At 37.7% G+C, this 12,883-nt stretch overlaps 2 protein-coding genes across 4 annotated transcripts in view; one reads left to right on the top strand and one right to left on the bottom strand.

Moving 5' to 3' along the window:
- camk1a (calcium/calmodulin-dependent protein kinase Ia) overlaps nucleotides 1–5,931 on the top strand; it is a 38,266-nt gene extending 32,335 nt beyond the window's left edge. For all 3 annotated transcript variants that reach the window (XM_017697800.2, XM_017697799.2, XM_017697801.2), the window contains 2 exons: nucleotides 980–1,148; nucleotides 2,958–5,931. In XM_017697800.2, coding sequence (XP_017553289.1) covers nucleotides 980–1,148; nucleotides 2,958–3,049 — 261 coding nt within the window. In that variant the 3' untranslated portion in view covers nucleotides 3,050–5,931. The remainder of the gene's footprint in view (nucleotides 1–979; nucleotides 1,149–2,957) is intronic.
- Nucleotides 5,932–11,607, bottom strand: LOC108427564 (actin-associated protein FAM107A). Its single transcript, XM_017697802.2, has 5 exons — nucleotides 11,428–11,607; nucleotides 10,070–10,127; nucleotides 9,124–9,328; nucleotides 7,575–7,731; nucleotides 5,932–6,788 (listed from the first exon to the last, which is right to left on the bottom strand). Exons 1-5 carry the CDS (start codon nucleotides 11,458–11,460, stop codon nucleotides 6,672–6,674), a joined length of 570 nt encoding a protein of 189 aa, XP_017553291.1. The 5' UTR covers nucleotides 11,461–11,607; the 3' UTR covers nucleotides 5,932–6,671.
- Nucleotides 11,608–12,883: the final 1,276 nt, after the last annotated feature.

Below are 12,883 nucleotides of genomic sequence, written 5' to 3'. Positions count from 1 at the left end.
AATCGGGCTGGTGGGACCAGTGTTCAGGGGTCTGTGACTGCTTAGGCTCAAGGAGGGGCTCAAATACTTGAGACAGTCCACTTCAACTAGAAACATTACGTGAACAAATAGCTCTTGAATATGTACATGTGGCTAAATGTATAAAATAAACTAAGAAATGTCATCTGTTCTCAGGCCTTGGTTGTCAAGAAGTTTACAGTTGCCACTCAAAGGGGATGACTTGAAACAAAAGAAGAAATCTTGATTAAATTCTTGATTAAAAGAATTTTACAGTGTTTTTTTTTTTTGTTTTTTTTTTTTTGGGAGTTCGGCAGCCTCCAAGTAATCTTGTTTTCAGGGACCTCATGAGAACATGATCCATCCCTGTGTAGACTTGAACTTTGAACTTTTTCCAAAGAAAAACATGCATCTCCAAAGTAGTTTACAGGAGAAACCAAAAATGTTTTAAACTTATTATTTTTGTATCTCAAGTGATTTTTGAGCATTTCTATTGGTCCATTCATCATGAAGTTTCACACAGTATAAAGCACTGCTGTGTTCAAATGATGTAGAAAAATAAAAATCCACAAACATGGAAAAACATGTTTTATGGGACAGAGACGACTTTATCAAGTTGATAAAGAATATAAATGTAAGTGATTAAATAACATATTTCCATTAAATAACCTTTAAGTCATTAAATAACAAATATTAATATGATAATTTTATAATTATGTGAAGGCAGTGTTAGGAGTCTTGCCCAAGGACTCTTATTGGTATAGCACAGGGTTCTTGCCCAGGTAGTAGAATCAAACCCCCATATAGAAAATGGCTCTCTTAAGGTTTAAGGGTTATTTGTCAAGAAGTGGCATCCTAGATTAACAAGCTTGAGCAGCATTACTTAGTCTAACAGTAGACTTAATTTGTGTTTGGTGGACTAATAACAGTTCTGGGGTGAATGTGTTTTGATACACTTCATTTCATGCATTTGTGTGTGCAGCAAGCCTTCAATGCCACAGCGGTGGTCAGGCACATGAGGAGGCTGCAGCTGGGCACCAGCCTGGAGGGCTCAAGCCAAATCACATCCACCAGCCCCTGCCATAGACACCTGCTTCTGCCAGCCAAGGAGCAGCAGCAAGAGGAGGAGGAGGAACAAGAGGAGGAGAGCGGTGAGATAGAGGCTCAGAAATATGATTCCTTTGCATAATTAGATTCTGTTGCCCAGCAGTTCATTACAGCACAGAGTTGGCACCACTGTATTGATACATTAACACTGATGAAAAACTGTGCTATCTTGTAAAATATAATGGATTAAAGTGAAAGTTCTGGGAAAAGAAATTATATATATATATATATATATATATATATATATATATATATATATATATATATATATACTTCTGGACATGTCATAGATGTCTGAATACATCTGGGATAAGGGAAAGATTTAGTGTATATAAATATATATATATATATATATATATATATATATATTTAGATTTTATATATTTAGATTTAGTATATATATATATATATATATATATATATATATATATATATAAATCTTTCCCTTATCCCAGATGTATTCAGACATCTATGACATGTCCAGAAGTTGTACAGTACTGTACAAAAAGTTAGAGAGCATCCTTCATTTAATTACCAGTCATTAAGTACAAGTTATTCATTTTTCAGGAGAAATTTGTGACGAGATTAAATATAAGATAATCCACTTCCATAAGGAAGGGGAAAGTCAAAGGAAAAAGTGGAATAAACAGGAGTTTTCAAAACTGTTCAAAATAAATTATTAAAAGATACAGAGAAAATGGGGCTCCTAAGAACTGTACAAGACCTGGTAGACCACCACCGCTGTCACCATCAGATAAACAGTGTTTTAAGCTTTAATCTTTCAGAGAATGGAGAAAATCAAGCTTCGCTATTGATTGAGATCTGAAAAATCTGACATCTGTTTCTGTCCATCCTTCCACTGTGAGAAGACAACTTAACACTACGGATCTGAAAGGATGTGTAGCTGTCAAGAAGACATTTGCACATCATACAAAGAAGCTGCTGGTGCCTCAGAACAGTGGACTGACCACCTCAGAGTCAACATCATTGAATGTGGTTGGGATTAGTTGTATCAAGAGAAGCAGAAAATGCAACCACCTTCTAAGACTGAACTTAGAAAGTTTGAAGGTGAAAAAAAAAATATATATATAAAAAGAATGGAAGCTGCAATGATGGCAAAGGGTGGATACACTAAATACAGTAAAAAAAAAAAAACAGTTGTTAAGGCTGTAGAGATTTATATAAATATTTTTTTTCTTTGACATTTGCACAGTGTTGTAAACTTTGGCAGCCTATCGCTTTCTGACAAGGAGCCTAATGTGTTTAATCTGTTGCTTTCTGGACTGTGCAGCTGTACTGGTAATTATACAGGGTGATTCAAAAGATTAATCTGATTTCAAAATTATTTATTTTACTTGTAAATTATTACAGAACAATGCAGTACATTGTAAATAGTTTAAGTGAGCATAGAGTTTATTATGTAATTTTACAAGTGCTCAATATGAACCTCCTCCAGCTGTACAGACAACATCAACGCAATAGTCAAATTCATCCCATACTCGATTGAGCATGTGGGGTGTCACTGTACTCATGGCTCTTTCAATGCGATTTCGGAGATCAACCAGTTTTGTGGAACCAGCGATGAATGCTCTGAGCTGTTGGAGGTTCACTGCCAAGGAAAACACGTTATGATGGATTCACTGTTATTGAAGTGGAGAATGCAAAATGCTTTCTGCTCAGGGGTCACATCTACTTGCAGACTGAAGGAAACTCTATGATCCCCTCTTTCAATTGGAATGTGATTGGTTCCTCACAGTTGTAAAACTATGGTGCTACAGTAGTGTTTGTTGCAATTACATGCCTAGCACATATTTGTATATGTGTAAGTTGATTGGAAATTTATCTCTGTGTAGGTTCTCCTGGTGGAGACGGTCGGCGTGGAAGCGCTGATCGAGACAGTCTGAGAAGCTGTGCGTACTGCTGCCGACCCGCCAGCAGGATCTGAGAGACCTAGCAGTGTGCAGAACCCAGAGGAACCCAGCAGATCTCATTACACACATACTCCTACCACCACCAGTCTGGCTCTGAACACGGAGCTATTCCATCAGTGTCCAACAGAGGGAGCTAGTGCAAGTAGAAAGGAGCATGGAATGAAGATTAAAGAAGAGATGATCACAGAGGAGTTTGAACACTTTACATGATGGCCTGACATTTATCCCTCATTCTCTTATTACACCCACATTCTATTTTGTTCTGCTTCATATCCCAACCAAAGAAAATCATATTTGTGTGCAACTGTGAGACTCTTTTGAGAGTTGTTAGAAGAATTAGACTCCATTTATGACCTCTAAGGAGAGTTTGGGTGCTTTTGGTAAATCAATGGTCATTTCTATAAATCAGACAGGTTGTGATTTGTTAGTTAAGCACTAAAAAGAGCATTTAAAGAACTCAAGGTAATCATACTCCCCCATGATCTTTGTTAGGCTTGATTTTAAAGTTCCCTTGCCTTAATCCATGGTGTATTTACTCTAAGTAAGGTCTATGCAGTGTCTGTATCACTGACCCTGTGTCCTGCGTCAGACTGGTTCTGAAATATCGGATGGTAATGCACAGCTTTGAGCTGGAGCCTCTGCATGTGTGATTGGGACTGTGGTTTCAGGTCTATGGAAGTCAATGGAGAGGGAAAGAATGGCTGTCCTGGCAAAGGCTCAAACTGAGATCCCTGCACCATACCGTCACCCAACATCAGCATATGTGAACAGACATGAGCTGTTTGATGGTGAGGGGCTAGGTGTGAGACTAAAATGCACTTCTAACCCTAAAAATATTTAATGTTAGTCCCTGAAGCAGACTCCTGTTCTACTCTATAAAAATAAAGGTGTCAAACAGGGTTCTTTGGGGCAATGCCATGTTTGGGTTTCTAATAAATAAGGGTATAATGTTTCACAACATGCATTTTTTGATACACCAAAGTAAGGAGTAGCTGAAAATGTGCCTTACATTAATATGTTAATGTTTCTACTTTTGGTTTATTAGAGCATTCAACAATATAAAAGTACAACATACTTTTATATTATATAACAAAAGCTGTTCCATAGACACCAAACTGATGGTCTACCCACAAACTAACATGTTAGCCCCAAGCTAAAGGCTGTAAGGTAACATGTTAGTCACAACACATCAATATGCTGCAGTATGTTATTGTTGCATTCCTTTTAAGGAACATTTCTACAGATGGTTCTTTAGAGCAGTTGTTCTCAAACCTGTTTTCAGGGAACCCCAGGTTTTGGCTCTACATCTTTTTTGGGATAGAGCACAAATGTGTATCGTCTGGGCATCCCTGAGGATCAGTTTGCAAGCCACTGTCTCAGGGAACCATTTTTGTAAATGAAAATTGCAAGTGTGAACATCCTTCACATAATATAAAGTTTTGTTTTATTTTACCAGAACTATATATCCAAGCCAAGAACCATTTAGGAGCTAGGGATGCACAATGACATTGAAATCATATCATTATGAGCAGATAAAAAAACTGTATAATTAAATAAATATCATATTTCTCTGTGATGCAATTGCAAGTAGATGTAGTCCCACTTTCTACGTTTTATAATTGTTTACGTAGCAGAATTAGCAATGGTAGATATGAACATGAAATATATTGAATATTGGCATAGCCCCGCCCTTCTCACATTGGTGCATCCCTGTTTGGGAACCTTTATTTTTTAAGAGGGTTTGTAAGCATTTCAGTCTTTTTTCTAGCTGCACTGTTTTTGAATTCAGTAGGGAATACCTGCTCAGTACCATTCAGAAACATTCAGCAGTGTAGAATGGGCTATAGGCATATGTAACATATGCGTGACTGAGAAGCGAGTGCTGGGTGTTAGTAGTGTGTGAAGGGCTTGTTTGGTCTCTGACGTGTTTGGGCAGGGATCTCAGCTTCGGGCTGTTGGCTGTAATCTGTATTGTGCTCCTCTGAGAAGACGTCTAATGTTTGCATGACCTCGTAAATGTTTACATAAGCGATGATAAACATATGAGAAATAGATATTATTATTAACACTATGCTAATACAAGAAGACTGACAAACTTTTACTGTATATGACGTTGGAGACAAGGTATTTTGGCACTAACGGGGGCAAAAGTTTTGAATACTGCGTAAAATGCACTTGATAGATAACAGTGTCATTTTTTTTCCTCATACTACTTGGAATACTGTTTGTACAACAGATATTGTTTAAAGCCCTTAAAACATTTTGTCTGACACTTAAAGATTAAGAATAATGTGGTGACATTAACAGACTTTTATTTTGCCATTTTGTTGGTTTGTTTTTAAAACTTGGTCTAATTTCAGAGCGAATTTCACCATCCAAAAACAGAAGAAAACAGCCATCAGAATAGTATTAATTGTCCTCCTACTGCTACAACCTGACTTGGTGCTTATAATGGGCACCAAATAACTCAGCTAAACCAAGTACTACAATCAGTAGAGCAGTATGTGACAGTCTATATTAAAACTGAGCAGAACATTTATAAATGATTTAGGCTTAGCATTGGCAAGCACAGTATTATGATTAAGAATGCAACTCAATGGCTCTAATATCTGATTTGATTTCTTCCCATTTTGAGTAAATATTCAATTTCATTGTTTTAAGTGAGAACAGATGCACTTGTCAATTTCAAATGGAAAAGAGACACAACTATGTGCATTATATATATAAAAAATGATGTATAGGAAGATTGTATATCTTTTTTTTGTAAAAGCTGTTTTGAGCTACAAATGTATGGATGCAATGCATCATGGGTTATTGATGGAGTAACAAAGAGCCAATGATTTGTACCCTTGAGGATATTGTAGCAGGTTATGAAATAAACACTCTTGTCTATGCATTGTGTGTTCAGTAAGATTTATGTGTACAGTGCAAATAAAGTTCACATCAAAGTGCTATGCAAAGCCAGGCTATGGTTGGTAATTTCAGGTTATGTATCAAAAAGGGGTGTGTATGTACACAAACACACAGGAATACGAGGTCACGATAAAATCCTGTCGTTTATAAGACCTGCGAAACGTATTTACACAATTATGTTAATAAACTGTTACAGTCTTCTGAAATGACATGCCATATGTGTGATTACAGACTGCCTGTGAACTGCTACAAAGAGTGGTTTAACCTGGCTCAGTGAAACAGGAGAAGACTGTGTCTGTTACACAATATCAGAAAAACACAGTCACCCAATACACAGAGAAAACAATTATGTTAGCCAATTTTCAGTACTCGTTACTAGTGCATGTGAAAATTGGATGGAAATAGGTGCAAAAACTCAGTGTCCCATCTGTACATTCAATATTTCTAGGCTCAAAAATCAGATAAAGTGTTACTGTATATTCATCTCTATGTTTTCACCAGTTTAAGGTGCAGTACATACCTACAAACAAACCTCAGAAGTTTAACAAAGAAGTCTGACAAAGCCTAACCAAAACCATCCAACCTGACAACTTCTGCCAAGAATCAGCTTTGCTGTTTCCACCAGTCTCGGCCAGTATCAGGTGATGAAACATACCGACAACATCTCCACCATCATTCATTAAGAGTAGTGCCGTGTTCACAGTAATACAGCGTGAAAAGGGCCTACAGCTCCTTCTCCACAGCGTTCACCACTGCAGTCCTCTTTAGACTCTCCTTCACCCTGATGAATTCAGGTGCTCTCTTCAGCCGTTCTCTCTCCTCCTCCATCTCTCTCTCCAGCTAGAGAAGAAAACATTAAGACTTGCATTAAAATGAATCTCCTGATTTGCTAACATTTTGTGTGCAAAGTAGAAATGGATTTTTTGAGAATCCTCTGTCTGTTTTTGAGAAGGTCTGAAGAATACGAACATCAAAAAGACAAGAAAGCTTTGTAAAACAATAATGCAAAGTAAAAAAAACATGATAAATAAAAGAAATTCAGACTTTACTGAAGAGTCTAAGAAGGCAATGATGCCATTTAAATGCATTACTAAATAAGTTTGATTTGAGATCATTTTTAAAGGTTTCACAGATTTTTCAAAATTCCTGCATAATTCAACAATTGACGCAAACAAAGTCATTCACAGTGATTTGATGTGAAACGGTTCATAGAGATTCTTGCCAGCTCAAATTTTTATTACAATGGTGGTGAGAGGAACCAGCAGTCACAATGTCAATAAAACACATGTAACCATTTTATTTACTATCCAAAATTGAAAAATTGTGGTAAATAAAAAAAAATGTTTCTTTAGGTGCTGTTCTTAGTTACAACACTTAAAAATATCGTAATAACAACATCTCAGACATCAGGCAGTTCGTTCGTAACCATGTCATGTAATAACTTTTTGTAAAGTATCTTTCAGAGCCATTAAAGGACTCATATTGTAGGGCTGTACATTTCATAAGATCAAATGACTTGCTCACTAAGTATTCATTTGTGTAGAAATGTTGAAACATTGGTGGAATCCCCCTTTAAATGTGCTAAAGGAGGTTTATAGAGAGGCCACACTGGCCAGTGTTTTTTACCCTCTCTAGTCTCTGCTGTCTCCTCAGCAGCTCCTGCTCCAGGGGAGATCTCTTCTTCCTCTCCTCCTCTTCCTCAAGTTCCTGTCTCAGAGCCTGAGCTCTGTTCCTCTGCTCCAGAACCCTCTGCAGCTCCGGCTTCTCCTCCACTACCGCTCCTCTAACAACAACAGTAATATCACATTCTCACAGATCCATCTCTGGCTTCAGGGCCCAAATTTAAACACAAGAATGCAAAGACATCAGTAGCATATCAGCAGAAGTACGATAAACAGCCATGTGGGCTAGTGTGAGTTCCAATAGTGGCCTCTAGAGGGAGGCATTTATTTTATCAGACCATTTGAGAGGAGATTTTTCCACACTGTTCTCTAGCAGTTCCTTTAGCGCCATCTGTTGGTTAAGAAATATAAAGGGTGGCTGGTTGGCCCTTTTAAGACAAGCTGGGGACTGGTGCTGATTAAAGCTTTAGACTATAATTAGGTCAGGACACAAGGGTCAGACTACACAATATCAGCCTATTGCAGCTCCCCAGAATGAATATTTGAAATATTTGAAACCAAGTGTCAGGTCAAACATGCATTAATAAGTAGCAGTGTAGCATCTGTAACACACAACATGTTACGATACAGAATTAGAGCTACTCTCATGGGAGTTAAACTTTGTTTTGTCACTTTATTGTTTAAAATTGTGCATCTCTGTGAATGTTTGCAAGTGTCAGGGTGATAATGTGTATGCATGGGAAGGGATAATATACCTTTGTGAGCTACTGCATAACTGAAAACAAACGTCTTGTACAGTACTGTGTAAAAATCAGAGTTCCAGCCATTGAGTACAGGTTCTTCATTTGTCAACATCAGGGAAGCAGAATGGTTAAATTTTCCAAAGAAATCTGCAGGGATATTTTTCCACACCTCCAAAGTTCAATTTTAAAAGTTGGTTGCATCTGATGTGGAGCATTTTGGTGGTCTACCAGTTCTTACATGGTTTCTTAGGAGTCACATATATCTCTGTATCTTTTAGCCCCTTAAAATCTGAGGCTTATTACATATTAAGGCTCATTATGCAGTTACTACAGGGTCTACAATGCAAACTAATTGAGCCATCCTAAGTTATAGAAGTATGTTTTACGACGTTGGGCCCCCCATTTTTTAACACCAGTTTTGAAACTCCTGTTCTTTTCACTTTTTCAGCTGACTTTCTCCTTCCTTATGAAAGTGGATTATCTTATGTAGAATATGCTCAGAAATATCGTTTGAAACATTTATATTTCATAATTAATGGCCTTTTTGAAGGAAATTAAATAAATGAATGATGGCACAGAACTGGACATTCAAGCATGCTTGGCCAATAAAGCCTATGGTTCCAATTCAGATTATGATCTCAAGACATTGTTATATAATACAGTGACCTTTTGCTTAATAAAAAGAGACAAAAATAGTTATAGAAAACTACAGCATGTTCTAAGTATATGTATAAATACCGACCATATAAACCTTTCTATTTCATAACCATAGCGGGTTTGTGCTGTGTGTACTCAGGCTGTGTGGTGCACCTTTTGTGAGTGATGAGCAGTTCTCGGTGGAGCTCTCGGTGGCTTTTGGAGGCCTTCACGGGATTCGGTAATTTTTTGGGCCTAATGAGCTCCTCATAATAGCCCTCATCTACATGCTCCACTAGCAGCTGGTTCTGGTCCAGATCTTCGTCCCTGTCCCATCTCTGATCAGAGCCTAGCACAGAGCCCAGACCACAGCCTGAGTCTGAAAGACAAAACCACAGAGAGAAAGAAAAGTAAGGTTGCATTTTAAAAGAAAAGTTCAACAAAATGTTAGCCAGTTAAAAACAGAATTTCATTTTGATGTTGTAAGAATAAGAACTTATTTCAATTAAATCATTTTTTCAATATGTTTATTTAGAGGATGTGTCTTATTCCAATGGCAGATTATTTGACTTGCTTTGAGAAATAATACAGATCATTTTGTTTACATAAAGAAATATAGCTTGAAAAAAAGCACAATTATCTGCAAATGGAATAAGACACTAAAATTACTTAAAACTAGTCACAATATCTAAGACTCAGAAGTTAAATAATCTTATAAGATCTTATCAGAGGTATTAGATATCCTGACTACATTTAGAACATTTAAGCAAATTTAATCCAGTCCAGCAATTAGATACCAGGTTCAGAAGACATGTTAAATCAGGAAAATCAACAAATTGTGCTACACAGTTGGGTACTCCTGTTCTAGGCTGGTTCCACACTTGTAAGCACATCGTTACTGTCAAATCAAAACCTCACAACGTCTTTTGCCGTGTGTGAATAAATCATGATGAATGGGCAGATAAAAATGGTCCAAAATGTCTGGAAATAAAATCTTACATTAAAGTTAAGAATATTTTTCTTCTCTATAAACTTATGATTTTGTAAACCCAAGATTTTATTCATAGCAACAATATATCCAAATACATTCTAGTTAACAAATATCAGACACATGTGTTACCTGGTCCAATAAGTGGTTGAGCACATCCAGAATGCAGATGCTGATCGCTAAGATCTGCCTGTGGACGCCACATGACACAATGTAAAAAAAACAAAACAGCAAGATCTGGAAACATTCACACATGGAAATGTAAGATTTGTGAAACACATATTGTTGCTGTCCAAAGAAAATCACGTATCTCCCAAATGCTCTTTACAGGAGAGGACAAAAAAGTTCTTTACTTTTAATGAAAGTCTATTTAAAAGCTTTTTTTAGTGCGTTTTTATTGGCCTGTTCATCAAGAACTTTTCACACAATGTAAAGAATGGCTGCCGTCCTCAAAGGATGTAGAAAAATGAAAATTGCAAAAAATGGAGACGTGTTTTTCTTTGGACAGCGACGATATGTGAATTATCACAATTTAACTGTAAGCCATAACTAATTTACTGTCATGGAAATTCATCAAAAGTTTACGCTGCCAAGATATAACCGCAAACATAAGCTGTGAATCACTAAGCGTTTATGCAATGTTATTTCTGCCAGATTATTTTCTTCTCACGAAAAGAATCTCTTACAGTACATTAAAGTGCTTTTCATTAATGCAGGCCTTATTTTGTATTCTCATCTTCAGCTCTTCCAGACTTTCATAAATAATTTCCAAGGCTGTTGATGAAGAAGAGAGCAGCCCTGTGCACTACACTGGCACAAGAGAGTTATTGTGTGTGTGTGTGTGTGTGTGTGTGTGTGTGTGTGTGTGTGTGTGTGTGTGTGTGTGTGTGTGTGTGTGTGTGTGTGTGTGTGTGTGTGTGTGTGTGTGTGTTCGTGTGGCCTAAAATGCTTGTGGAACCAGCTGGCTTCCAGCCACCTCATTACTGACCCAGCCAAACAGTCTTGCCCATTTTCTTTTGAAAAATTGTTTACTTTCTGAAATGACATTGCTGTAAGTTGCAAACAGTCTTTAGACTAAGCTGTTTGAAAGCAAAGTAAGCCAGAGGTGACAGGAGAATTCCACAAGTAGGCCAACTGTGAGATAAAGCAACATACTGTGAAAAACTGCAAAGAATGTTCTTTACAGAAAAAACACCAATCTTGTGCAATTGCAGAGATTTTTCTTATATGGTCGAACTCGAACACAGAGCCTAGTTTCTACGGCAACATCATGGACTCCACTGTACTTTCACTTCAAGTAAAGATTTGACTGTTATTGATGAAAACTTTGTCGGCACTCTTTGTCTGAGTTCTAAATTTGTTATAGCACTTCTAAAGACTGCACTAAGATTAAAATTGTTTTCATGTTTTTTTTATTTATATTATTATTGTTTTTTTTTTTACATTTTCTCAAAACTTAAAGCCTCAGAATAAATGAGCAAGTTGCTTACTTTCTTTCCATGGGTCACCCCCATATTGCCCATGTCATTCTCCTCTTGGTGGTCACTCCTCTCTGCTGTTCAGGGGTCCTCTTCTGCAGGCACAGTGACGAGGAGAGGAGACAGAACAGTGGGCACAGCACACCCCCCGAAAAACACGGCCCTGGAGCACAAACTGAATCACAGACTGCATCATTACTCTGCCTTTAAGCCAATGAGAGAGAGGGAGGAGAAAGAGGGGGAGAGAAAAGAGGGGGAGAGGGGGAGAGAGAGAGAGAGAGAGAGAGAGAGAGAGAGAGAGAGAGAGAGAGAGAGAGAGAGAGAGAGAAATAGAAGAGGGAGAGCAAGAGAGATCGACTGGGGGCATAAGAGAGAGACAGAGTATATTAAGACGGATAAGTACAGACACACAGGGAAGGAGAGGCAAGGTGGGCTAGAGAGCGAGAGAAAAGAAAGAGAGGAAAGAAATAAAGAGGAGTGAGAGAAAAAAGAGATAGTATGAGTGTGAGAACAGGAGAAACAAGAGAGTAAGAGAATAAGAGAAAAAGTGTGAGGAAAAAAGAAAGTGAAAGAAAAAGAAAGAGAGTGATAGAGAGAGGGAGTGGTAGACAGACAAAGAGAAAGATGGGGAGGAGGAGAAGGAGAGAAAGAGCATGAGGGTGTAAGAGAAGGTGATAAAGGGAGAAAGAAGGAGAGAAAGAAACAGTATGAAAAAGAAAGAGGAGAGAAAAGAGAGTGAATGAGAGAAAGAAAGAGTGAACAAGGTGTGAGAGAAAACAAAAGAGAAAGAAATTGTGAGATTGTAATAGAGAATTGTAAAGGGAGACAATGTGTGACACAAAAAGAGAGGAGAGAGTGGAAAGACAGGCACAGAGACATGGGGGGGAGAGAGAGAGAGAGAGAGAGAGAGAGAGAGAGAGAGAGAGAGAGAAAGAGAGAGAGAGAGAGAGAGAGAGAGAGGGAAAGTTAGGCAGAGAGAGAAAGTAGGGAGTGAAAGAGTAAAAGAGAGAGAGTAAGAGATGGAAAGTGGAGAAAGAAATGTAAAGCAGTTGGAGAAAGAAAGAGAGGAGAAAAACATAGAAAAGATGAAAAAGAGTAAGATAGAAAGAGGGGAGAGATGAAGAGAGGCTAAAAAGAGAGGGAAAAAACAGGAGAGAGAAAAAGCAGATAGACAGGGAGAGGAAGTAAAGAAAAGAGAGAAAGTGACAGAGAGAGAAAATGGGAATGAGAGAGAGAAAGGAGAGAGAAAGAGACAGAGAAGGAGTGAAAAAGAGCATGAGCGAGAGAGAAACAGAATGAAAAATAAGTATGAGAGCGAAAATGAAAAAAGAGTGAGAGAATAAGAGAAAGAGTGTGAAATAAAGAGAGAAAGACAGAAAGAGAGTGATAGAAAGAGAGGTAGTGGTATGATACACACACACACACACAGAGATAGAGAGAGAGAGAGAGAGAGAGAGAGAGAGAGAGA

Source organism: Pygocentrus nattereri, chromosome 26, assembly GCF_015220715.1.
Source record: "Pygocentrus nattereri isolate fPygNat1 chromosome 26, fPygNat1.pri, whole genome shotgun sequence".
Classification (NCBI taxonomy): domain Eukaryota; kingdom Metazoa; phylum Chordata; class Actinopteri; order Characiformes; family Serrasalmidae; genus Pygocentrus; species Pygocentrus nattereri.
The sequence above is the reverse complement of the archived record's forward strand: the minus strand, read 5'-3'. Positions and strand labels throughout refer to the sequence as shown.